The sequence below is a fragment of the Patagioenas fasciata genome, chromosome 18 (assembly GCF_037038585.1).
Source record: "Patagioenas fasciata isolate bPatFas1 chromosome 18, bPatFas1.hap1, whole genome shotgun sequence".
NCBI classification, from domain to species: Eukaryota; Metazoa; Chordata; class Aves; order Columbiformes; family Columbidae; genus Patagioenas; species Patagioenas fasciata.
Window position 1 is genome coordinate 8,471,483 of NC_092537.1, and position 27,145 is coordinate 8,498,627.

The window sequence follows — 27,145 nt, forward strand, 5'->3', positions numbered from 1 at the left end:
TGGGGATTGAGATGCAAATGAGCAAACCAAACAGCCCCCTTCGCTGCAGAGGTTCCCTATCTCCTTCTGCCCCTCACTTCTGAACTGGGGGAGGCTTAACCTGGACCTGGCTCTGCAGCCGCAACCCCGGGCTTTGCTCATTTGCGAGACTCAGCAGCTTGGGTCAGACGAAGAACTGCGCCAAGATCATGTAAGCGTGGAGTAGAGGAGGGGCTTTCAAAGCCCCCATGTCGCTGTTACTTTTCTGGGTCCCCAGAACGAAATGCCGCCGCCTTTTCTGAGTTAAAAGTGGGAGAATGAAAGCCAGAGGTAGGAGCCACTGCAAAATAGCACACACTGTTCTGTATCTTAAAAGTTCCGAGTTTTCAGGCAGTTGCAAAAGTTCCAAAGCGTAACGTGAGCAGCTGCCTGGGCACTTGTTTGTTTTATCAAATGCAGAGAGTTAGAATATTGCAAAGGAAATCAGATACAGTGAAGTTGAGGGGCATGCAGAGGGTTGCACATATAAACATGCCAAGGAATAAAGCAATATGGTGTTTTCTCTGTATGCTTTTCTTTCCACTATGAGGAGAGGAAGCAAAACATTCTTATAAAACCCCCTCCTAAAGAAATAATCAAGGCAATGAGCTCTAAAGCCTGTGTCACTGCACATGACAAGGAGAATAAGGCGTTTTGCATTATTGCATGTTGTCATCACTTTGCTCAGTGTTGTCCCTGCATGCTAATTACATGTTTACATCCATTGCATCATTTGACATAATTACTGTAATTATGTTAATACTTCATAATCAACAGAACAGTACCTGTAATTTACCAAACAAAAACGACATGAAAAGCTAAACCCACAAATGGAAGGGGATATGCTGCGAAGGATTTAATCCTCGGTGGAAGCGGTCAGAACTGGAATATCCTGGTTTAGCCATCAGATCCTCCCACACAGCATGGGGGCACTTCGCAAGGTGTTTTAAAAGGTACTAAGGAGGGTAACACACCAAACTGTGAACAGGGCGTACATGTTCAATACTCATCCATGAACTCTCACCTAGAAAAATCTGTGCAGTGCCTTTAACAAAGCTGCATGGCAGACACTTGAAAGAACAACAGAAGACTGAGAAACTCAGTGATCTGGAAATATTTTAACCCCTCTCCTATCTGTGGACGTCCAATATCAATCCCAAACCCCATGTTGCTTCTTTGAAGGAAACAACGGTGCCTGACATACCGGAGGGCAGTCTGTGTACAGCTGGATCCTCTCCCCCTGCCCCATCCCCACATCTAGGGTGTTTTTTTTCCCTATTTATCTTGGCCTGGGTAATCTGGGTTTTGGACTGATTCATCTTCTGCACTTCCCTCACAATCCAGAAGGCATTTCTTTGCCTCTGGTTTCTCATAGAAGGGTCTCTGCCACGAAGGGTTAAGTATCCAAAGTCAACTATGAGATAAATAGGAACATTAAACAAGACAAGGACTTATCCAGAGTGGTCATTAAGTGTTGGAGAGTTTTACAAATAAGATCAAGTCCCAAGTGCTTCCTGGTAAGTGGAAACAGAAGAAGGTTCCTGCAAAATTGTCACCCTCTGTCCATTCAGGATCCGTGCCCAGGTGCGGATCTTGCTGTGGGCAGAGGAACCCGCGGCAGCGAGGTGCACTGCTGGCACCGCGCCTTGCCCGGGACAGGCACCCATGGGTTCCCCAGCGCAGACGGAGCAGCCCGGTGCCCTTCCCGGTCAAAGGAAACCCTTTGCTCTCAGCGGGGTCTCTGGGCATCACTTCTTCAGCGCACAGCCCGGAGCGGGCACCCTGCGGCGGGAGCGCTCCCGTCCCGGACCAGGGCACCTGCAAGGGGCCGGGAAAGGCAGCGGCGGCGTCTGGCACCGGGCGGGCCGGGCCGTGCCCCCGGGGCAGCGGCGGTTCCCGATCCGGCGCCGCGTTTTGCTCGCGCAGCAAGTGCGGGCCCCGCCGGCGGACAGAGGGAGGGAGGGAGGGAGGGATGGGGGAAGGAGGAGCCGGCTCTCTGCGGGCGGCTCGGGGAGGCAGGGCCGCTCCCCGCCCCTCAGCTGTGAGCCCGCAGCGAGCTGGTGCAAACTTCAGAGCCAGAGCGGCGTAGCGCGGAGCCGGGCATGGGGTAGCTGCTCCGCCCTGCTGCGCTCCCCGCCATGTAGGCGAGTTCCCGGGCGCTGCGCGCATCGCTCCGCGCCGCCTGCATCGCGTTCGCACCGGCCCGGGGGGTGGCGGCGGGGGGGACCATGCGGAGCGCCCCGGCCGCCGGGCTCCTGCCGCTGCTCCTGGGGCTGCGGCTGCTGCTGGGCGGCGGCGCCGCGGCTCAGTACTCCAGCGACCTGTGCAACTGGAAGGGGAGGTGAGGCGGGACCCCGCCGGGATGGGGAGGGAGGGGGGAAGCGGGAGCTGCCACGACCATCCCCGCCCCATCGGGAGAAGAAGTTGGTGCCGAAAACAAAAGGGAGAGCCCTCCCGCTGCAGAGCGGCGCAGGGCGCTGCGATGCCCGGCCGGGGCTCGGGGATGGGGGTGGCAGAAGGCGGAGAGCCGGGGCTGCGGGGCGCGCTGCATCCCGCCCCTGCCGGGAGCAGGCCCCTCTCGGCGGGCTCGCCGCGAACAGGCGCAGGGCAGCGGCCCCGGAGCGGGGAGGGATGGAGGGGCCAAGGCGGGCTGGGCTCCCCTGTGTCCGGCAGCGCGGTTCGGTGGGCTAAAGAGGAGGAGAAGGAGGGCGGTGCCGTGTCTGCCACGGAGAAGTTTCTCCCCGCGACCATCTTCCCCGCGGTCCCCAGCGCTCCGCGGCCGCGCCCGGAGATTCAGCGGGGCCGGGACGGCTCCGGCCGCGCCGCGCTCGGGGCAGCCCCGGGTGTCTGCCTCGGCTTCTCCCGCAGCCGCTGGAACTGGCTCCGGGATGCCGTGCACCTGTGGAGCGCTCCCGCCGCGGCGAGGGCGGCCCTGCCCAGGGCTGAGCGCCCTTCCCGGGCCCGTTCCCCCCGCCCGGCACTGCGCACTCAGCCGCAGTCCCCGGTGTCACTCCCGGGAAGTTCTCCCGCTCTTCGTCCCGCGGAGACGGAGATGGAGATGATGATGATGATGATGATGATGATGATGAGCCCCGGGAGCGGGGGCTGTCACGGTGGCCTCACTCCTGATTTATTCTAATTGCGCTAGCTGTGAAAGCTCTCCAGTTCTCAAGTGTTTATCTCCCAAATTATCTTTCCTTTGATTGCTTGTAATAAGTTTAACGTGTGTGGTTGGGTCTGTGACCTCCTCCACTGTTCATAGTTTTAAAAAGCAACGCTAATAAGTGTTGCTGGATCAGGCTTTCTGTTGGCTGGAAGGTAATTACTTGGAGAGTTAAATGTTTTTACTTGAATATTCTGCACAAATCTGACTTTCTATAAAATAAAAGTTTGGCCAGCTTGTATCAGTGGGGTATTTTGGAGTAGGGGGAATTCAAAGTGTGGAAACAGCTGGATTGGCTTTAAACGTAAAAATTGATTGTCTGTTGCTGTCTGAAACACACAGATGCTTGATATTTGCTTTTTTCTGAACTTTTTTTGACAACTCCTGCGTAGTTAATCCCCGGTAATCCACTTGATAGGGACCAAACATGTTAGTTCTGTGGCAAACTCTTAGTTGTGTCATTTTGCTTTGCCAGCTTCCCCCCACCAAAGCTGTACCTGCTTGCATCCCTAAGCATCCCTACCTGCGTGTACTTACTGGGACCTTACCGCACAGCATGGTTTTTTAAAGGACCGATGACAAAACCCTGTAATCATGTCCTGTTTGGTTCTTATTTTTGTCCTATTTTCTTAGAGCAAGCAGTGACCTTAGAGCAAGCAGTGACTCCCCCTGAGCAGGGCTGGAATAAGCAATGCCTTGGGTACCAACTAAGGGGGTGATGCTTGGTGGTGGTGGGGGGAAGTGAAATATCATTTCCTGTAACTGAGTTTGGGGCAAACTGGTGACGCAAGCTTGGTCTCACTCGCCTGTTGTTGCTCTGGGGAACCAAAGTGGTGGCAGGTCCTGACGATGCTGTTGGGCTCACAGGGAAGGAGGATCGAGGATCTGCCTTCTGGCACACACAGTTCAGTCTGGGTGGTTTCACTTGAGTGAGAGAGTCCAGGTGGACAGGAGTCCTGGGGGGGATAAGGTAAACCAGGCTGCCTTTGGCCTTACTGGTAGCAAACGGGTGTCATCAGAAATGCTGGCAGTCCTAAGGCCATTAAATGTAATCTGCTTTGTCCTAAAAGACTAGCACTTAGGAAGGAAAGGTAATTTGATGTACCAGTAAATACCATCTAATTACATATTTCAGTGTGGATACTAATAGCTATATGGGTCAGAAAGGACTTTTTATGTGGAATATAATGTTTTGAAGTCATATGATTTTTTTTACTTTAATTTTGAAAAATCTGGAGGCTTGGATGCCAAACAGTAATCTTGCTTCCCATGGAGAAGTTCTGGGTTGTCTTGTGCAGGCAGACTTGGGAGGCTAGTAGCGATCTCTACGGTAAACCCCAAAGTGCTTTCTCACCTTTATATACATGTCGTTATTAAAAGCAGTCATCTTAGAAGTAGAATATTCTGGATATGATTTTTTTCTCATATTAACTTGCAGAGAAGTGACCAGCTTATATCCCTGAGCAGTATGAAGAGCTTCAGTAGGATTCCTATAGGTATCCTTCATGCTTCAAGGGAAATCTGATGCAATGCACAGCTTGACACCTGCAAATTAAGTACCCTCAATAGGCCATAGCAGCACCTTAATAAATAGCTTGGCAGAGAGCTTCCAGGAAAGCTTTGTCCAGAAGAAAGCAGAAACTTCACTATGGTGTGTGTCTGGTTATTACTCTTGCTGTAACTTCAGGTTTTTGTACTGCAATGACCTCTCGATGCTTTGAGCAAAAGTGTTTCAGTGACTTGCTGAGAATATGCTGGTCTGGTGTTTTTGACTGTAGGCAGTAGGAGCAAGAATTCAGCTCTGATGTGGCTGCGTAATGTCCATTGATCTTGCCCTCTGCACTGGTGGATGCTCTGGGCAATTCTCAATGCTCTCCAGCTTGTCATCCTTAATTAGATACCCCAAATTAGCAGCAAAAGTTTCCTGTGTTCGCTGAGGGGTGCTGGGAGAACATGGGTGCTTCTAGGGCTCTTCAGAGCATCTGTAATGAATGATTAAAATAAATAGCTAAAGTAAATAGTGTGAATATTCCTCCTGCTCCTTTTTTCTTTAAATAACAGCTGTTGCATGTTGGAGCACAACAGCTTATTGCACTGATACAGCAACTGATCTTTCAGGGTAGACAAAGGGGGTGACTGGAACCAGAAAGGGAGAAGAGTGAGGAGGCAAATGCAGTGATTCAGGGTGTCCTCATGGATTGGTATAAGGAAGTAGTACTTGCTGTAGAAATAAGTCACAATGAACTGCACACATTTGAAAGGGAGGATGGGTGGTTCATCCATCACTGTAACCATTAAACACCTGCCCTATCTCATCCCTATATACTTTAAAAAAGCCCCAAACAAACCAACCAAAACCTCAAATGAGCGAAAAAAAGGCTTCTGGACCTCCATTAGTTTGTGGACATGATGTGTCTGATGGCTGGCCAGTGAGAGCATGACATTAAACAATCTCTAAATGTGGTGACATGTCATTTTGACAGAAAGCAAAGCGACAGGTTTTACTGGATGATGGTGGTTGCTGTTAGGTAATGTGAGCAGGTATTTTGAAATCTGCTTAACTTTTGAGTCATCCTTTAATATAAGGCTTAATGTGTACAGGTACTTGTGCTTGATGTATCTGTCTAATGGCATCACTCTTGCCTGTGGGATATAATTGGCTTTCAGAACATAATTTCAGAGTCCACCCTGTTTTTTGTTTGAACAGCATGAATGTTTGAACAAAATGAATGTGAAGGCTTTTTTCTCTGGCAGAAATTCACTGCCTCAGTGTTGTTGGGATCACTTGCAAAAGCAGTTTCACTGCATGAGTTCAGAGTTTTGCCCCTGGTATCTTCCTTCTGTTTAAACACTTGAGCTTCAGGGTGGAATTTGCCAGCATAGGTCCTGCAAAACCTTTACAGCTCTTTTTGATGTCTTGAGTAATAACAAGTGATGTGTAAGTGTAGTTTTTTGCCCCTTTGCTGAGGGTTAAGCTTTACACTCTTTAATTTTACTTATTCACTGCTTGCACATAAACGGACTCCTGTGTTTTCTGTTGAGTGGCATCATGTGCATGCTGTGGTGAAAACCGATTTTGTGAACCAGATGTGGATTTACAGTCAACTTGAAATATCCCATTGAAAGTTAAGTTTCCTGAATGTGTTAAGTACTACTGAATGTGAGGGCAAGAGACTAAAGGTCAAAAACTTGTCCCTCTTTTCTCCTCATCTGTGTTCTTGATGTGGCTTTCAAGATTATTGAAAAGCACATGTTTGCAGGCACTATTGTTATTAAATATGCCTTATTTTGCTGAGCTTCCTCGTGTAACCTCTATCAAGTGGGTCACACTGACACTCACAATAATGAGTCACGTCAACAGTAAATGCAAACCATATGGGTTTTTTCCCCCTTCTTTTATACATGGCTTCTTGTTACTTTCTAAATGCTGGCTTGAATTTAAACCCTCTTCAGCACCTGAATATAACTTTGGGGTGGGGAACTGTGTATTTGGAGGTTTCTGTTGAGAAAACAGAACTTAATGTCATTACTTGCACTGTAATAAAATAGGTTATTTGCCACAGGTTTCCTGTGTAACCTCAGATGAATCACTTAATACTGTTTCATTATTTTTTTCCCTGTCTTGGTTCATCTGCCCACAAGTGGGAATGTTGTGAAGCTTCTCTAAAGTACTGCAAAGCAGACCCGTGAGCTCTATTCAAGGGTCTCATCTGGGGTGGTGCTCACCAGGCACAGAATAAAAGATGCTGATGTTTGGGAACTAGGAGGAGAAACAAGCTTGGTGGTGAAGTGATTTGCTCATACTCACATAATAGGTTTGTGACAGGACAGGGACTGGGAATGGATTTTTGCCTAATGGCCCAAATACTGCAAGTAATAAACCAGGTGTCCTACAACTTTTTCTTTTAACTGGAGTGCCTCCAGCACGCAATGTCGTGTTAGCGCTTTGAGTCACTCCGGGTGAAGAACCTGTGGGGTTGGTCCAGCGTCAGTAACAGGCAGCAAGGGTTGGTTAGAGCTGTCCTCACTTTAAGCTACAGACAAGCAAGTCTCGGGGATTTACTCGTCACCCTGCTTGTGCATGGCAGTTTGCTCTCCTTTCACTGCAGTTGGCCTCGGGATCCCCGCGTGACTCTCCTGTTCCATCTCTGTGGTCACTGGCCCTCAAAACAGCTGTTGGAGTGTTAATTTTTAGTCATGGTGTTGGCTAAGGACATGGGACTGGTGGTGGCCCTGCATCCCAGTGATAGTAACTGGCTGTGTGCTCTGTTTTTTGCTGAGCACGCGTAGCTGTGCGTCTGCTGGTAGCTGGGCAATAAAATCATAAGCTACGCTTAGATCTCATATTGGGGAGAATTGGGGAACATGGTATATGTACTGAAGAAAGCAGCGTAGTTCAATACTTACCCAGCTACCACTGGAGAGTGTGATATCTTCTCTCCCTACCTCCCAGTTTGCAGATTTGGGCTGCCCAGCTGGGGCAGGGGGTATCGGTATCACCCAGAGCATCCCTTTGCTCCAGTTCACAGGGTGAGTTTGGCATCGCTCCCAGTTTCAGATCCATTGGGAATATAGACTTGGAAGGGGAACAAAGTACTTGAAAAAAAGGTGGAGTCCGATCTGCAAGGCTGGAGAACGTGCTGGTTTAAGCCACCAGGAAAGGAGCTCAAGTGTACGTGTTTTACTTAGTATGCGCCAAGTCATTTGCCACAGCTCAGCTGATGGGCAGTAACTGAGGCTGGAGTAATTTAATTGCTTTTGATCATGTGCTTATATCCTATTTAATTTTGAAGTCAATTACTGGTGGTTTGACTTTTTCTTTTGGGAGACGGTTTAAAATTGTCTCATAATATTAAGGTTGCAGTCTTGCAAGAGACAAGCACTTCTGACCGCTGCTGAGCTGGATGGGCTAATAACACCCTCATAGGCTTCCTGCGCTTGTTGATGTGGGTCTCTGAAGGTTTGAGGTTATGACAGTCACATTACCAGCTCTGTCATTTCTCTAACTTTCTCTTTCTTTCTTCCCCCAGTGGTTTAACTCACGAGTCTCACAAGAAGGATGTTGAACAGGTCTACCTCCGCTGTTCTGAAGGGTCAATAGAGTGGATGTATCCCACGGGAGCACTCATAGTCAACCTGCGACCCAACACTTCACCTGCCTCTTACAAACATTTGACTGTTTGCATAAAGCCCTTCAAGGACTCTGCAGGAGCAAATATTTATTTGGAAAAAACTGGAGAACTGAAACTCTTGGTTCGAGATGGAGATCGCAGCCCCGGTAAAGTGTATTGCTTTGGCTATGATCAGGGAGGGCTGTTCATTGAGGCCACTCCTCAGCAGGACATTAGCAGGAAGATTACAGGCTTCCAGTACGAATTGATGAGCAAGGGGATGGCATCTGATTTGCACACAGTTTCTGGTGAGTTCTGGGATATTGGTCGGATTTTCACATATTGTATTGGATGCATAACAGATGGCAGAGTGAGTGAGTGGGAAAGTGGTTGGGTCTGAATTTCATGTGCTTTTAAGGATATGTTTTATAAACAGGCTATTGCGGAAGAATTGATTGTTTCGGTTTGTTTTTGTTGTTGATGTAGTTTTTTGGGAGCTGGTAGCATAGGCTGAATTCCAAGCGATTTGTTAAGGGCTACGTTGTGAACGATTCTCCCCTTGCTGGCGCGGGGTGAATCACAGGAGCTGGCCTTACCCTGCAGTGAACTCCAGCGGGAACTGGCCTTCCAAGCCTTGCTGTAACAGTTTTCTAACTACTTTTTAACTCAGTTTTTAAGACCCTGCTGCATGTTTGGAATAATAAACATTTAAACAAGGAGGAGCTCCTTTTCCATGTTTGCTTTTTTTTTCCCCCTCTGCAACTACTGCTACTTGCTGACCTAATTATTGCATTTTTGTGTTTTGTTTTGTTTTGTAGTGTTTTTTAAACAGGGAAAATGGTGTGTTTCCTCCTCAGCTCTGCTTGCTACACTCTCATGAGCATTACTGTGCCATGGCAGAGCTCTTCAACACCATGACAATACCTTTACAGTGCCGGTGTTGTCTTCTCTCTCAGCCATGATGAAGAGCAAGCTTTGCAGGGAGGAGTTTTACACCATCGGAAAGCTTGTAGGAATAGGGAGTGGGCAAACTGAAAGAGCTTACAAGCCTGTAAAGTCTGATAATAAATAGTGAGCTAAATACCATTTGGGAACAATAGCTCTAGGTGTAACCTAATTATGCTAATAAATGAGACGGTCTGAGAAGAAAAACTAGCACTTGTGAAGGATGACAGAGGGGAAGGGGAAATTCTCTTTAGGTGGGTGGTATCTGGTTCATGCATCTCCTCCATTCAGAATTGCCTCTAGCTTTTACCCCCATAACCAAGGAGGGGAGGTTTCCAGAGTAGCCTGAGGAACAGCAGATCGAGGGTAGTTTGTCCCAAATGAGGTTTTGTGGTTTAGGGATTTAAGTGAGGAAGCCATGGTTGCAAACAGATTTCTCTTGTGAAACGGCAGGAGCGAGGGAGCCCCGCAGCAGCGGAGCAGAGTCCTCAGAGCACCCGGGAGATGACTCGGTCCCGGGTACAACCCGATGCGAAAAGAGCCTGAGACGCCCTGCGTAGGCTGCCCAGATTCTGCGGCAGTGATGCCATATGCTTTGCCTGAGATGCTGCTTGATAAGCAGTGGTGTGGCTAATTAAACTGCAGCTGTATCTTCGCGGCATCCCTCGTCCTTGTTTGGGATAAGCGGTTGCAGAACTGGTGTCTCCTCTTCTCCCCTCCCCTGGCTCCCTTCCACAATAGGACTCTGGATTTATATGTTTATATATTTGTACACAGTCACCGCCCTGCTGACGTTTAGATGGTGGCACACCAGTTCAGATATGGCTTTTTCTTTATTGTGCAGATCTTAGTTGAACTGAGATGAACAGCTCTTAACTCAGCAAGAGCTGAGGGCTAATGCAGTAACCCCAGTAACTGATAGATGGCGTGTTTGCCATTAGAACAAAAGAAACTATCAACACAAATATTCAAATATTTAAGTTGCCTTCTTTACTCTTGCTGCGTATGCAAGTTGTAGCTTAACATCGAGCATTCTGCATTTTAAGCAGACTTCTCTCCTTCGGCATTGTACAACTGTGGCAAAAAAATTAGGGGATCTGCTGCAGAGCTGTTTTCCCAATAAGATCATTCCTGCAAAGATGAATACGCTGTGCAGAATCTCAGCTATGTAGTACAATTCCATCGCAGAAGACATTAAATACATTGTTTAATCAGTTATTTGGAGAATGTTCCCAGATTCAGTGCTTCTTTCTTTGACAGGCTGTGAGGACGGAGACACAGGCAGGCTAGCGATAAGCAAGTCACTTCAACTTACCAAGAAAAGTCCTACGCTTTTTGGAAAAGAAAAAAAATGAAATTGCTTTTGCATAGAAGTTAAATAATACGTGAGAAATAATGCTAATTGCTGCTGGTTTTAGTTTGCATGTAGGTACGGTTTCTGCAGAGCTTAGCTAAAATGAAGAGGACTCGGTGCTGGCGCACTTACCATCCCAAACCGGCACAAACTGCTGTGTTTTTACAAAAAAGGGCTCTTCGTTCCACATAAAATCTTGGAGATTTTTAAAGCTGATGGGAGTTTTCTTCAGAGACTTTCAGAAGTCAAACTGAGGAGTGAATCCAATTACAGCCTTCCTCTTTGACAGGCATATTAAATGACTTTTTCTGTGGCTGCTGTATTTTCAGCTGTAACAGACACTGGTCAGATTTCGGAGCTGTCTTATAAAACAATGTGGTGGGCTATCTGCTTCACGCTCCAAGTGTCTTGTTTGGACAGAAGCAGCTTTTTAATAGTTCATCAGCAGAGCCTTCAGGGCAAACTAGGGATCTCTATTGTATTTTAAATTATTTCTCTTGCCTGTTTTTGGATCCCCAGACTCTGGGGAGGGGGGCGGGTGAAAACACGATGAAAATGCCATACATGACTCTTTCCACTACTCAGTCAGATGAGCACTTTTATTCTCCTATAAATATCTATATGTCTGGGGAAACTGCCAAATAGCTGCCTTGTGAGGCTTCTATAGAGCAATATATTTGGGGCTCTTTGCCATTCATGGACGTCCTTTCTTCTGGAGCTGCTTCTAGTCTTTCTATGAAACCTCCAAATACCCTTTACTGAGCTATTCATTTGGAGGGGAAGTTCACAATCAATTGGCTGAAATCGCCGGTGTCTTCTTCATTGGCGAGGAGGCTCAAGCCAGAGGCAAGCGCTGAGCTTAAAGGAGCTGAAAACTGGATTTATGGTTCTGTATTTCTCTCCAAAGATACTTCTGGCCCTTGGTCACAGACTTGGCTGCTGCACACAGGAAAAACGAGGGAGCTGAGCAGAGAGGTGTGAAGGGATGACAGAGACGTGCGAGGTGTTGCAGATGGGGCTGAGATGTGCTGGCAGAGCCAGGCAGAGGCACCTCTCATGCAGAGCTTCATCTGACAAAGAAGGACTGAAAATCCCAAATATCACTGTATCTGTAATTGCAGAGCAGGGGAGACGACGATCATAGAAGACCCAGGTGTGGGGCTCAGTGATCCAGCCCTTTCCTTGTGCAATAACTACTCGCTAACAACTTCTCTCCACTCTCCCTGTGTTTGTTTCCTGGTGATAATTATTGTACTCTGCCCTTGAGTTTACTCTCGCTTCCTAACCTGGCATCTCAGCTCTGATTAAAGAGTGTAAGTCATCTGTTTAATACTTTAATGACCTGTTGTGTCCTCAGAGCCCTGACATTGCAGGGTGCATCAACAAATCAGCAATGCTTGGCAGGGTGCCTGTGGTTTAATTAGAAAACCTCAAGTTTTATTAGTTTACAGTCATTCTTTCCCACTTAATCAGAATCTAGCAAATAATTCAGTAGAAAACACACAAAGGTTCTGAATTGGCCTTTTCCTTTTCTTGGGAAGGTTGAATGGCACAGTGTAGTCTTAACATTTTTCAGATTTTGGGCTTTTAACCCTTTTCTTGTCCCTATCGTATTATCTTAAGGCTTCCCTAACTGTAGCAACTATTTGTAGTATACTGATAGGTTTTAATTCAGAATGCTGAAATTTGTACCGGATTGAGGTATTTGTTGTACACTGTTTTAGTTCAGATTGCTGAAATTTGGTACGAGATGGTTTTTACTGTGATAATAACCAGCAAAAAAAAAAAAAGCCTTTCTGGGGATTTGTAGTTTCTTAAGCTGGGAGGAGGTGCAGAGGCAATGTTTGTCACCTTTTTATGTGAGCAGTCCCTAAGAAGGGTCACCTTGACAATTCAGACATCTGGATTCTTGCATTCTTCTCTTGATACCAAAGTCGTGGGGACTGAAAGTGCTTTTGATTGCAGATTGGGTTTTGAATTGGATTCCTCTGTCATTCCCATCCACACCAATGGTCCATTAAGCTCAGCTCATGCTGGTGGTGAGGCTCTGAAGCCTTGGTGTTTGCCCAGCTGAAGAACTGAGGCACTGTGACATTTTGGCCCGAGGCCATTTGAGAAGCAGTAGAACTTGTTTAAGCTGTTGAATTCTGTTGATTCTAATCTTTCCTGCTTGTGGTGGAGGACAATACTCTGGGTTTCTGCTATACTGGCAAGTAGATGGAGGTTTTGACAGAAGTGGTGTTTGGCCATATAGTTCCTAGAAGTTTTCTGAAGATGTTGACCCACATGAGTGTCAGCTGTAGAGGAGCATGTGCCTGGTCTAGGTCTAGGTCTGCCTTGCACTGCAGCAAGCTGCTTGGATTAAACTCCTGTGAAAACTGTGAAGGTCCCTTGAGAATGATTTGCTTTTTAAATTCTTTAGCTTTTGCTCAACTAATCTGAAACAAGAATCTGTAGGTTTGACCAAGCATTTTGGAGAGGAAGGTCAATACCCTTCCCCCTGGCCCACCAAATGACCTTGTTTTGTTGCCTAAAGTCTGTGTTTCAAGAGTGTCACATCTGAGCTCTGGATCCAGCTTTCTGTAAGCTGTGTAGTTTGCTTTTCCCATTGCACGCTCATGGTGATGTCTATAATTCGGTTGTTAGAGCTCAGGAGGTAAATTGAAAGCCCTTTCATTACTCACCCACTTATGTGTAGTAAAGAAGTCAAACTTTAACAAAAATGGCCCTTTATCTTGATGGCATCTACTGACTGAATGCAGGTTCCAATAACGCTTTTCTATGTTTTCTTTATTAATGCTGGGTACCTGGCTGAGAATATTAATAGATAGGAGGTACAGCACTCAAGTGAGTATCTGAAAAACAAGGCAAAACTGGATAAATCCAGTTAACTAATTAAGAACAGTATTCAGCTATTTCCTGTATGCTGCTAATTCACTGGCCTGAGAAAACTGATTGTAAGTTAAGAAAGCTCATAAGTATTTGGGCCGTGCCAGTGTTTCTACTGACAAATGGCTTTCTGAAGCACCCCTCTTAACTTTCGATCTTTAATGCAGCTGGGCTTTGGCAGAGGTGGGCACCAATCTCTCTGCAGGAATTCTCCTGTTATTGCAGCTCGTGGGCTCCTGATCTCATGTTTTCCTCTGGTTTCTCCCAAATATCTAATATAATTTTGCTTCTTGGAGTCTGCACGCTCTGCTCAGCTTTGTAGCCTGAAGCAGCAGATGTGCTGGTGTATTTTTCACTTCTTGACGGAGCGCAAACGTTCTCTTCTCTCGTCCCAGAGAACGGTGAGCGGGAAGCTGTGGCTGGCGTGTGCCCGCTCCCTGCCAAGCTATTCGCACTATGGAAATTGTGGTCAGGTTGTCGCTGGCGTTAGCAGAGGAGGGGATGGAAAGGGGGACTTGGAACACTTAAACTGAAAGTACCCACGACCTTTATGCTTAGCACTTGTTCTGCCTGAGTCATTGTGACCGTTCGAGATGTTGGCACCACGCTGCGTGGCTGGGGTGTGTGTCCCATACCCCCCGTCAGATGAGAAAACCAGCTTGCTTTGTCTCTTTTTTCCCCCCGCAGTTTCTGCACAGGATAAAACTCTCCTACCTGTTGGGTTAAGCTGTGTTAGGGGAAAAAACGAATCTGAGTGGGGTCTGGTTTGATTAGCACAGAACAGAATTGATTTCTCACTCCTCCCAGTGGGATTTGCTGGTGAAATGCGGAATGAGCAGCGGAATGGGGTCTGGGCTGTAGCCCTGAGTACACGTTGTCCAGGTGGCCCGTAAGGTGGGCTCACTGAGCAGCTAAAGGCTTCCTGTAGTTTAACGTGCTTTGTCTCTTTCTAAAAGGTCAGCAGCAAGTTTTAAGAGAAAACCACCAGAAAACAGCCTTAAATGCAGTTCAAAATACCCTTCAATTAGAGGCCTTATAGGGGACCATTTTGACACTCCTGCTTTAGGATACGTTATTTTCTGAATCGTCTTTGTACTCACCCTCCTTGTAAAAGTTTTTCCATAGTAACTTTCATGGCTTTTCCCTTGGTAAATGATGAGACAGAACTAGACACAGAGTAACCTTGTACAAAAGAGTAAACAGCATTCCCTAACCCTATATGTATTTGAAAACACACATTTTAAGCTAGTTTTTGTGGGCATAGTGCTGAACTGGGTGTCATGGATCAACATCTACATTGATCAGGCTGGCTGCTGTATAACAGAGCCTGGAGTGGGATTAATTTTAAAGAGGTAGAAACCTGCTCTAATTATTCATATATCTAAAGTGCTCAGATTTGCAGCAAATGATTGACCTGGGGGAGAGTTTGAGAGCAAAGTCTTTGGGTTTCTTCCTGTGTGGACTGATTTTAAAGTGCGGTTCTGATGCCTGGGGAATGCGTATGCTCTTACATGTTCTTAAATTGCGCAGGGGTGATGTTTTCAGGATCTGAGCTTCAATAAGGTGAAAAACGTTGAGCTGAGAAGTCTTCACCTAAAAAAAAAAAAAAAACAAAACACAAAATTGGAAGGATGCCCTAATTTAATCTCTCCTTCCCCCAAGAAAATGAGCTTGACAGCGGTCTCCTCTGACCCTGCTCATCTTTTGATGTTGCCAGGACAGTAGCTGGTTTTGCAGTGGGCAGAGGAGGTGACAATGGAGCCACAGTGATAAATACACAGCTGCAGGGGAGAGGGGGCAAGAAAATAGCCTATTTTTGCTAGACTGGCCACGAATGCCGTTAACTTATTTCTCAACTCAGTGGGCAGTCAAAACCAATAAGCAGTCAGGTGTATTGTCCGGGCAGCTGGGGCTCTGCTTTGCTCTGACCTTTATGTACTGCAGGAGATAGTCCCACAAACAGATCTGCAATCCAGCCGAGTTGCTTGGCAGTCTTTAATAATGCTCTGTGCTTGCTCTGCAAAACTGTTTAGTTTGCTAATTCCTGAGGTTGTAGTTAAAGAAGGGATGGGAGGGCGGGGGAACCGCATTCTTTTTCCCGCCCCCCACCTTCCCTGAGGAATAACAAACTTATGGAGACATGGGCCAAATTTTTCCGGTGTTAGGGCCTTGATTTCCAGGACAAAAAAATCTCTTTCACCTTAATCTCTTGTAGAAACCAGAAGATATACACTGTAATATTGCAAAGATACTGGGAAGTCACCCTGGACCCAAAGCTGTGGTCTACTAAGTCTGACCTTGGGAGGTTTAATACTGGGACAAAAAGCTGCTGGCACATGACGTGCAGCTTTGATCCAGCAGTAACTTCGGCTGCTGATTCAAATTTGTGGCAGGATTTTTTTGTATGGGTTGTTTTGGCACCTCCTCGGGTGTCTCTCTGCACTACTCTGACTCCCATATGCGGTTTGGGCACTGAGGAAAAAGTCCAGGCTTATGTAGAACCAGCAAGTGTATACATTTTAAGGCCTTTCCTGTTACAAATGGAAAACCTTTAGTAACTTTTTTTGGGTTAACCGGTTATAACATTGAAGAGGTTGCTGTGTGAGATGTAGCCCTTCCACAGACCTCAAGAATAGGCTGATTAAATAAGCATGGTTTTAAAGTGAAAACTGCCCTTGCTCCTTCAGAGCTCTCCCACATACCAAAAAGCATTTGATTTCTAGAAACAGGAAGGAGAAGGACCTGTGTGGATGTGAGTGCACATGTGCTACTCAATCTTTGATCTGTCATTATTCCACTCTCAGGGTTTAACTTTAACCAGCCACTTGTTACTTAATTCTATTCCCCTGCTCCCCAGGAGGCATTACTGGACCGGTCTGAAGAGGAGGCTGGTGGCGGGGGGACGAAGGCTCTGTGTTCCTGGCGGGGCCCCAGCCTGGCCGTGGGTGCTGGCTCCAGCCTCTCCCTTTGCCCTGCCAGGGCCAGGGGGACACTCCGGCACCGGGGCTGAAAAACACCTTCCTTTTGCATTTTCTGCCTTGCAAGCACTGCCTGAAGCTCAGCTGAGGGCTTTGTTAGCTGTCAGAGACACAACCCAACAGGACATCAAAACATTAATTATAATCGTATGTTTTCCTGGATCTGAGTGGTGTGTGCTTTTACAAGGCTTAGGCAGGACATTTTCTTCAGAAGAAAAAGAGAGGATGGGCCGAGCCATGAATCTTTCTGGGTTTTGAGCCAGTAGAAGTATTTGCTGTGGTGCAGTGCTGCTGGGCAGTGCGGAGGTGCAATGGGGCAGCAGGAGGGACGTTCTGCCCCAGCCCGTTCTCTGCTGCGAGGTCGGAGTGGACCAGAGTTGTCCCTCAACCCTCCGGAGTCACCTCCAACTTCCAGCAACTCGTTCATCCTGCCCAGCGCCTCCCACTCCTCATCCGCCTTGGACAGCAGCGGTGGGTTCAAGGAAGGAGAGAGGTATTTTCTGTGAGATAAACAAATAGATACATTTTTTAATGGGTTTATATTGCTGTCTTGTGCACATACAGCAGGAGCAATTCCCAGCATTTCTCTTGCTGTCTGCTTTTCTCTTCAATTGCAGTTGGGAAGGGGAGAGAGAAAGCAAAGAAATGGCAGATGATTACAAATGCTGCGTGGACTAGTACAGTTGGAGAAACACTTTGTTTGCTGGGCTCTCTCTTTTCACTGCAATTCAGACAGAAGGAATTTAACTGAAAATTTTGTCTGCTGAGCAGAGCTTTTTGGATGCGATACATTACAGGCTTGACTGTAACTGAGGTTTTTTCTAGGGCTGGTATTCAACAGGTAAGTGTAGGAGCTCATCAGGGACTTGGCACCCATTCTGTTACCATCCCATCGCTGCCCACCCTGGCACAGTCCTGCACCGCACTTTCCCAGGGCAGCACAGGAGCTTAAACCCCAAAACCTCAAGCATGGCTCTGTGAACCTGCCCTGGGACCAGGGGTGGTGCTGGAGACCGAACTGCAGCTCTTGGCCACATATGGCAGGAGGGGGCAAGGGGGACAGTGTTTGGGACAGGCATTATTTTTTGCTGATGGAGCAATAGGCAACCCAGAGGAGGTGGGACGGAAAGAATTGTCTCGAAGATATGACACCTCATAATTTCTCCTATGTTGATGCAACTCATGCATGGGCCTGGAGGTAGAGTTTAATAGTGTCTAATGCTGCTGGAATCAAAACTGCTCTGTGGTTTTTTCTTTTTTTCATTTTTAAACAAATGGCTGTGTTTGTAGCTGACCTTTCAGCTCGTTTGTAAGGATGGGTGCTGCATCTTGGAACAGCAAAAAGCCATTGACTCCGCAATCCCAGAGGATCCTGACGTGCTCTGTAGCTGCTGAGCCAAGTTTCATTTTGAAAGCTCTTGCAAATGGAGCTTGCCCAGTACCAAATCTCTTCCTCACACTGTTTACATAAGTAGTCTTCTTTGATACTTAAGGACTTTAATAACCTCTTGGAAGACATTTCTGCGAAAAGATAAATTTCTAGCTCATGGTCTCTTGTCTTAACATTTCTCAGAACACAAAGGTCATCACATCTCTGATGGTGACGTTTACAATGTGCTTTTTTAATTCTTTCTTTGCAGGAAGGAAGTGGTATTATCTCAATTCTCTTGGCACAATCCATGCCACAGCATACGAAAGTCTGCATTTCATTAACCTTATTTGCAGGTTTAAGTTGCTCTTGGCCAGTGTCTGTATTTTCTGAGTTACTTCTAAAAACTTGTGTGTTTGTGCAAGTTGAACTGAATGTTAAAAATGAGCTAAGGCTAGGAACTGGATTTTGACTACATTTCTTTTCTGAAGAACTAAAATCACTAATATCCCTGCTTCCCATGAAGCAATCAGGGGAGATTGTCCATTGCAGCATGATGATTTTGGTCCAGCTGCTGAATCACCATCTTGTCCTGTACCAAATCTTGGCTGTAGAAGAAAGGAGCCTTTGAGTTTTCGATCTTTGCTCATGATCCTGGTTCTGAGCTGTCTTTTCTGCCCAGCACAGGGGCTCAGATTAACCTTCTAGCAAATGTGGGGATGAATTTTTCAGCCTTCATAAGACCACTAAACTCTCTCAGTATGTTTTTCATAGCATTAACCTGCTTTCCATTGAAGAAGCACAATTCCTTCGGCTCCCGTGTCCAAGGCTTATTGAACCAAGGAGCTGGGAGCAGCTTAAGCCCAGCTCTCACATTTGCTCCCTGACTTGGCGTTTTCCTACTGAAACGCTGGAAAAAGTGCAGTGCTTGCAGAAAACCGTGTAACCCTATCCCATCCAAAGACAGGAAGACCCTGTAAAACAAAAGAACGATGAGGGAGCTCCTCTGTGCGCTGTGACTGGGTGTCAGGAACTTCCAGCCCAGCTGTGGAGATGCTCTGTGACATCTGGCCGCGTTTTCCCTCCCCGCGTGGCCGCAGGTATGATGTTAAGTGCAGGTGTGCTGGATGCAGCTCTGCCGGCCTGAGCTCCCAGCCAGCATGTTCATCTTAAATTCGAGATGCACTGGTGGCATTGATGTAGTTTAGATGGTGTTTCAGCATGGGGGTTGTGGTTGTTTTGAGGTTGAATGTTGTTTTGGCTTGCTCAGGAAGAGCTTTCTGAGGGGGTGAGGGAAACTGAAGGTGTATCTAGAAGGAGATGACTAGTCAAATCCTGGTAAACCGAGTGGTTGCCAAATTCTTGTCCACCTCCACTGCATAGGAACACATCTTTTTATTTGGGATATGAGCTGTGAGAGGTTTTTTTCATGGCAGAAGTCTTGCCTCTTCAGAGAGGAAGCCTAGGCAAACTTAGGAAGAAATAATTACAAGGATTTATTCTACTTTTTAATTAATTAAAGCAGGATCAGGGCAAGATACTTTTTTTTTCTCGCTCATATGATGCTTGCTCTTAAACTCTTGTCTCCCAGCTAAACCAGTGATTCAGTAATCAGTTGAGACATAGTCATTTCTGCTCAGGACTCAGAAAAATGGCAGAGAAATGCACCATCATTGGAGAAACCGCATCTCTATTTTTATAATCTGCTCTTGGAAGCCTGTACTCTGTGTTTCCAGGAAGGAGACTCATCCTTTGATGCCCTTTCCAGTATGATTGCAATTACAGAGCTGCCAGCAAGAATTTGAAGGGTGTGGGTGGGTTTTTTTGTTCCATATGAACTAATGCTGATGTCAGGTCTGCTGTGGCCCCGCACCCGTACAGCTTGAGGTGCTGCTCTATGGGCCGGCTTCGCTTAAATCAGCCTGGTCCGCGACAAGACCCATTTGAATGTCTTATGTTCAGCACGCAAGAGAAAAGACTACTTGTTTTAATCAAAAGATCTAAACCTAGAACTAACAGAAAGTAATGTTCCAACCGCGCCTGGGCCTCCTCAGTAGCTTTTGATGCTTAAAAGGTCTGAGTGCTCTTCAAAGGATTATTCAGAAATACGAACGTGTGGGTGATGTATGCCACGGAAACTGGAAGCGCAGATAAACCAGCGCGATGTTTCCCTCCCCCGCCATCCACACCTCTACCACACCGCACGCGTACACGAGCTTCTTCATAAAACCAAAGGGTATTCCTCGGTAAAGCGGTTTTCTGCAATTACTTTGTGTTGAACATTTTCACTTCTGCTTAAAGGGCGTCTCTCTTCTTGTGTGTGCTGCCGGAGCAGCGATGTGTGCTCAGCAGAGCCTACTCAGAGACGTAGGGGGGATGGAGAAGGGCTTTTGGGCTCAGTAAGTGAAGATTTGGGACAGTGTGTGAAGACCTACAATCTGGCTCATCTAGTCTTCTTGATAGCTATGAGGTTGTGGAGCGTGTTGAGAAAATTCAGGACAGAAAGAGGAGACTTATTTATGGGTTGGAAGCTGGTTGTGGGGTAAGGTAAGGTCAGTCGGACTCATGGGTGGCTATTGAAACACGAATGTCTCAAAAGAAGATCAGGCCCACTCATGTGGTTTCTGTGAGGGCTGCAGCCAGAGCCAGCACGTCTCACTTTGACTGTGTCCTGCAGGGAGCTGTCATTGTAAACCATGACGATGGCCCTTCAAATAACTCCCATTTCCTACTTTCAGAGGATAGAAGGGTTGTGTGCAAATGTCACAAACCAAAGGAGGAAGGACTGGAGTCGTGTATGTGTTGTGAGAGAGGATGGCAGCACCTACCCACAGCTCTTGAGGCAGAGGAGACCCATGCTAAATGTCAGCACTAAAGGTGCGCTTCAATCCATCTCCAATATCAGAGGAGATCTTTTCTAGACAACTCAACGCTTTGGTGCTGGCTGAGCTGGGGACCTTCTGGAGCTCACAGCATCTCCTCGGGGCACGTCCCTCTCTCTTCTGAGTGCTCCTGCCTCCCCATGGAGAGGACCAGCAACGCGTTTGACAAAGATGTTGGCCAACAAGTGCGGTCTTTTGTTAGTATCACCACGTCCTCCTCGGTAACATCAGGTTCAGAGGGCAAATCGCTCAAAGCAGCTGGGACATGACTGCTGGCTTGTGAGGAATGATGTAATTACATCTCCCTCTGCGGGGAGGTGAATAGAGAGGCCTTTGGAGGGACTGGGCTGGGGGGGTGGAGGGAGAGGGCTGCCTCAGGTTACTTCAGGTCAGGATACTGTCAAAATCCATCAAAGGCATTCCCAGGAGAGCCCGCAGCCGACGTGCACAATGCAGGCTTTATGCCACCGCCGGTGGAGCTGAGTTATAGGCATCTGGGCTTTAGAGGGCTTCAATAAAACATTGCTTTTCTCTCTTTTCTTTTTTCCCCCTTCCCCTGCTGCTGTATGAATTAAGGCTCTTTGGCTTATCGAGTTTACAGGAATTAGAGCAGCTGACGTTGATACTGTTGTCGTTGCAAGTTCATAGACTTGCTTTTGGACGCGAGAACCTGGGCAGCCCTTGAGACACCCCCAGGGAGTCGGGCATCCGGCAAACAGACGTCTTGTTTGGAACCCGGGCCCGTTTTTCCAGAAAATGAACATCTTCACCTGCTGGGCAGGAGTGCAGTGCTTTTTCTTCTTTATTTTTTTAGTTATAAGGTTGCTTCCCATTTCAGCCTGAGGTGTGTGTCGTTTTGACCTACTGAGGCAGGAGAACACCTGCTGCCCATTCCCTGAGTCAACAAGGGCTGAGCTGCCACTAAAATCCCCAACTTGTGGCATAAACACACAGATTCCTTAATGGCTGTGATTCGAAAGAAAGTCTAGGCATTGCCTCCTCCAAAGGATTTGGTGTTTTTTATGAGGCTTTACAGGAATGAAGCTTTGGTTGTAGCGAGTGAACGTTATTTGCTTTTTAATGGTCCATTTACCTCGGCAGTAATCCTTCACAACTCGCTTTCCATCTGTGCTTGCATACCTTGTTTTTGCCGCTTGCAAGATATATTTGATACTCTGTGAATGCAGATGTGGGAGTTGTTCCACAGAAGAGGATTTCTGTTCTTCATATGTCTGGTATTGCAGTGATGGGTGCGGGTAAATGGTTGTTAAATAAGCTTGCATGTCACCCAACTGCTGTGAGTCAGCATGGATCTGAAGTAGGTTTTCAGTAATGATCTAGTGTGAGCAACGCTGAGCACTTTTAATTTCCTTTTGCATTTAAAAAGGATGCAGGATTTTGCCCAGAGTCCACAATTAAAATGATTTGGCTCTGCATATATGTGGAGATTTGTTCATTTGATTTATTACAGCGTCAGTCTATTTAAATGGAAGGAACCACTTTTAAAGTAGCTTGTTTTTCATCTTTAACGCAACAGCTTGTGTTGCATTCCTTTTGAGAACAAAAATGGCTTAGTCATTTTTTTTTTCAATTTTCTGATGGTGTTGGATGAACTACAGAGATGTCTGGTCTAAACCAAGACTGTTTTCACTCAGACTTAAAAAGGCTGAGATGCTGTTTTATTATTAGATCTTTGCAGAACAAAATATCTGAAATCCGGTGTCTGAAATCCAGCTGTGGATGTTGAGGATGCCCATCAGCTGTGCTTTGTTTTAGAGCTTCTGTCCATGTGAAAATGCTGTTGGGTTTGCTCAGGTTCCCTCCATTTGGTTTCTCTAACTTGGGTTGTGGTTTGGGCAGAGGGAGGTTGGAGCAGAGGGGCATTTGCCCTGGATGGATTTGGTAGGTGCCATGAATGAGACAACTCCATGGTAGGATGTTATGTGACTAATGTAGTTTTCTCTGTTAGATGAAACTTGGCTGTTTGGTCTAGCCACTAGTCAAAATATCTTGAGTCTAAACATTAAAGTATCTTTAAACTGAATGTATTATAGTACTCCCATTATGTCCAGGCTTTTGCTAGCTCTGTATTTCTCATTATATTAAACAGTTTCCAAACTTTTCCAAAAAAGAAAGCTGAAATGGTATGTGAGGCAAAGAAAGCCAGTAAAGGCTGACTTATTTCTAAAGGCCCTGAAGGCATTCAGACTCAAATAGAAATGCCTGATTGATCCAGATGCTTTAATAGAACTATTTTGCCTATTCCTTGTCTCTTCTTTTGGATCTTTTTAACCTTCTTGAATTATTCCTTCAACTGTCCCTGCTCAGAAATATGCATTTTACTTTCTCTTTAATCCTATCAAACAGTGAGTTACACTGTGTATTAATCATCTGACTGGAGCAAATTTGGTGGATTTGAGTCAATAATCCTCCTTTCTGGATCACCGCCTTTCTGGGACCTTGCAAAAAAGAAGAGATTTGTTGTGTCTCCTGTTCAAGAATGGCTTGGGCCATCTAGCAGAGCAAGGCTAATAGCTGAGCATCATGAGCATCGGGTACACGTTGTCTAGGCCCGGAGGAGTATATTTAAACTAAATATACTTCTTAGTGCAAAGGATGAACTCCTCCGGGAAGCGGGCGCGGATGAGAGGAAGGGTGTGACTATTTGGGAATCTGGTCACTAAGTGTTTTCAGATGTTGAGGCTCAAAAACTAAATTTTTGGGGGTGGTGAGAAGCAGGGGACCCTCTGCTTGGGGTTTGATCGTGGGCTGGGCGATGAAATCAGCTGTAGCTTCCTCTCCAGCGTGAGCCCGGCTTTGCCGAAGTCTTTGCCCAAACTAATCCAGGCAGAGCTGCACGCTCAATGGGGTTTCATCTTTCTGACTGATGTGTAAATGCTGCTTCAAGATGACATCAAGTGAAAGACGTGGGCTCTGATCCTTGGGCCACCAGTGGACAGACTTAATTAGCATCGCCGGGCAGGGCAGACCCGATAGTAAGCAAATTCCTGAGCTCAACGGGGTATTATAGAAACATCTGTACTGCAACTACAGTACCTTTTGCTCAGAAATCGCTGGCTGAGTACAAAGAGGAGCCACATTCTTGCATTGATTAGATTAGTGCAGATATCCAAATGTTTCCAGCAGTACAGGAAATGGTCTTTGTGCTGTTTGAGCTCTGACAGATACCGGCTCAGTTTCCGCTTTGCCTCGACGCCCTCAAACACATGGGCTGGGGTTTTTTTCCTCCTTTCTTTGCCTCCCCCACTCTGTAACCTCCTGGATCTTTGATGTGGTGATGGACTGAATGCCTTGTGAAATAGCCCCGCAACACTTGCTAGAAATTGTAAGAAAGAAGCTTTGCTATTAGAGTTTAAAAGGCATATGATCTTCAAAGCCTTTTCAAGAGCTTCGAATTTACAGCAGAGCACACTGCAAATGCACCCAGTATCAGAACGTATTTTGTATAAGCGCAGCAAGTGTGTGTGGTGTTTGCTGGATCACCCCAGCAGGAGTGTTAAAGAGAGCCATATTCCTACTTAAATAAAAAATCTCATGGGGACAGGGTTACCCTCTATTTCTTGTAGCATCATTGATGCCTGACAGGTCTTTGGACCACTTGTCCCTGTGTTGTGTGTGTGTGTTCTATTTTTGGTTAAATACTGGTTTATTTATTTACTATCGTCTGGTCCTTTGCTAATTCTGACCCTTTCTCTCCAGCCCCCTGCCGACCATGCAGTGACACAGAGGTCCTGTTGGCTGTCTGCACTAGTGATTTTGGTGAGTTGTTGCTTCCCCCCCGTCTCTTCTCCCCTTGGCTGGCTCACGTAAATGTGACGTCCAGAAACACTGATGAGCACCTATTTACTCTTGGCACCTTCCACCAGCAGTAAATGTGGTCTGCAGGGGCTCTGCATGGTGTGAAGAACCTCAAAACCATGGTGCCCAGCTGGCACTTCCCCGAGGTGGACAGAGAATCACCCAGCGACCACAATAGAAGTAGAATTTCAAAGACTCGGGTGCATCCAGGAGATGCCTTTACTTGCTGTCCTAAAATGGACTGTTGACGAAAGACCAAAAGTTTCAATAATTCTCTGTGCTTCCCTTTTTAAAGGGGAAGTTAATATCAGCTGGTATCTGTAATAGCTGAAGAACTGAAAGTATGTTGTCAGGGAGCATTAAACATGTATCTTGTTGTTAGAATTCTTTATCATGATTGATGCTGTTTTCTTGATGTAATTATTTTTGCATTTAAATTTAATATGTGGGTGCCCTTTACAGGAGAGGTTGCAAATATGAACTGTGACAAACACAACTATATGCTGTATGTTACCGATATAAACTTAACTCTAAAAATAACAGAGGCCCAAAACTGGGGCTGCTGTAGTGAAATCAGTTCCCCTTCAACTGCCTGGTTGCATGAGGCTGAGTTTGGACCTGGTTCTTCCAGAGGGGTTTTGGGTAACTCTTCCTTACGTCGTTTTTCTGTTTCCAGTGATCAGAGGCTCCATTCAAGATGTAACGAATGAGGCAGAAGAGCAAGAATCCATAATTCACGTTGGTGTCAACAAACTGTACAGGCAGAAGAGCAAAGTCTTTCAGCTCACGGGGGAGAGTGGGAACTGGCGAGGACAAATAAAGACCCCGCTGGAGTGTGGGGTGAAACCAGGAGATGGAGATTTCCTTTTCACGGGACGCATGCACTTTGGGGAGGCCAGGTTAGGCTGTGCCCCTCGTTTTAAAGACTTCCAAAGGATGTACAAAGAGGCAAAAGACAAAGGGCTAAACCCATGTGAAATTGGCCCAGATTGAAATCCCCTGTTAGGCTGAAGATTGCTTTTTAGTGTTTGGCCGGGAATATTTCCTGACTGCGGCAAGAACCCTGAACACAAACGGTAACTGAGAGCACGGACAGACCCGGAGCGCAGGCTGAGACCCGCAGGACACGTCTGCAGCTGGTAGACCCATGGAAGCAACAGAGGTACGAGCTCAGAAGGCTGCCAAGCAAGCAAGGCTGGATTTTTAACCAATCTTGTCCTTACGAATTAAGTTATTCTATTTTTTTAGTGACTTCCTTAGGAAAACAAACAAAGAAAACTCCCATGTCTTAATAAAAAACCCAAATGAAAGCCAACATGCCTTTGTATCTTTTTAATACTAATTTTTAAAAATGTCTTAAGCTGATGTAGCATTTGGTATGGCGTATTCTGTATAAATGGCCAAGAATGTGATAGAGCACGGTAAAACATCTTAACATTGATGCTTTGTAAAAAGCTTGGTGTACAATTCAAAGTTGTTTCTTATGACAGAAATTTATGGAGCCAAACTCTCGTGTGTGTGTTCTTTATTTTTTATTTGAAAGAATGTACAATCGCCGCCTGCAGTTTTTTGTCCAGGCTGGCAAATTCTTTCCATTCCAGAGAAATAAAGGTCCCTGGATTTGACACATGCTGTTTAAAATCTTTGTCTTTTTCTCCCCCATAAGGCTGATCTCGTCGAGTCCAGATGTGCTCATAGATCAGTTCTGGGCTGCTCACTTATTTTGTGGCTTCTCTGAGCAGAAACAGAGTTCCTGTGAGGCATTGGGAACCGCAGCGTTTTTCAAAGGGGAAGCAGGAGCTATTTTTGGAGATTTTTAGACACGTGTCCAGGCAAAGCCCTAAGTGTACTTCTCTCTGAAGCCTGTGGGGCTATTTTGGGAACAGCTCCAATGAGCAGGCTGCCCCATCGTCTTTAGCTTGGAGCTTTCTAATTGTGCTGCCTGGTAGCTTGGCGCAAGGTGGATGTTCATGCCTGCAAGTCTTAGGGGACAGACCAGGCCACCTGGTGAAAAATAAGCACTTTAATAAGGATGAGCCACTTTTGCAGGTTGTGTCCCATGGCAGGTACAGGAGCTCTCTCTCCTTGGTCAGTCCTGTTGTTCCCCAAAACATGTAATGCATCATTTTAATGGTACCTTTGCAAGCATTTTTAGCCTCTTGCCCATGTTCATTCTTTGGTGCTTTCTACCGCCCTAACTTTCATTTTAGGCTATCAGGTTCTTTAAGTAAAAAGTAAATTTTCCACTTAGTGACTTCTTTTGCCTCATCCCTCGTATCTCCTTCATGTAAATGTTTCTGAGGCTCAGGCAGGGTGTCTGGAGTGACTCAGGATGGTTCTCTCGGGTGGATACAAGAACTTCTGAGATGGGTGGGACGGAGATGTCCCGTGAGACTTACTGGGGTTAAAAAAACATGAGTTCTACCAAGTGGGGCCAAAATCTCTTTGCAAGTATTTCTGTAGACTTCTCTCAGCAAGATTCATTCTGTGGGCCTGTTGGAGAAGGGGAGTTTCTTTTAGCTGTGGTAAGATGACCCTGAGAGGCTCCAGGACTGCTTCTGCAAAGACCTCTGAACCCCATTTAGCACCGGTCGATCTGCTGCTTTGGCCCCAGCTG

General features: G+C 46.4%; 1 protein-coding gene across 1 annotated transcript; it reads left to right on the plus strand.

Moving 5' to 3' along the window:
- Positions 1-2,075: 2,075 nt before the first annotated feature.
- On the plus strand, positions 2,076-26,153 carry METRNL (meteorin like, glial cell differentiation regulator). The gene is made up of 4 exons (XM_065852723.2): positions 2,076-2,359; positions 8,212-8,600; positions 24,430-24,489; positions 25,205-26,153. The coding sequence occupies exons 1-4, from the start codon at positions 2,247-2,249 to the stop codon at positions 25,519-25,521; spliced, it is 879 nt and encodes a 292-aa protein (XP_065708795.1). The 5' UTR covers positions 2,076-2,246; the 3' UTR covers positions 25,522-26,153.
- Positions 26,154-27,145: the final 992 nt, after the last annotated feature.

Coding starts and splice junctions, on each gene's coding strand:
- METRNL (XM_065852723.2), top strand. CDS start 2,247: ATGCGGAGCGCCCCGGCCGCCGGGCTCCTGCCGCTGCTCCTGGGGCTG. Junction 2,360..8,211: donor CTGTGCAACTGGAAGGGGAG/GTGAGGCGGGAC, acceptor TTCTTCCCCCAG/TGGTTTAACTCACGAGTCTC. Junction 24,490..25,204: donor TGTCTGCACTAGTGATTTTG/GTGAGTTGTTGC, acceptor TTCTGTTTCCAG/TGATCAGAGGCTCCATTCAA.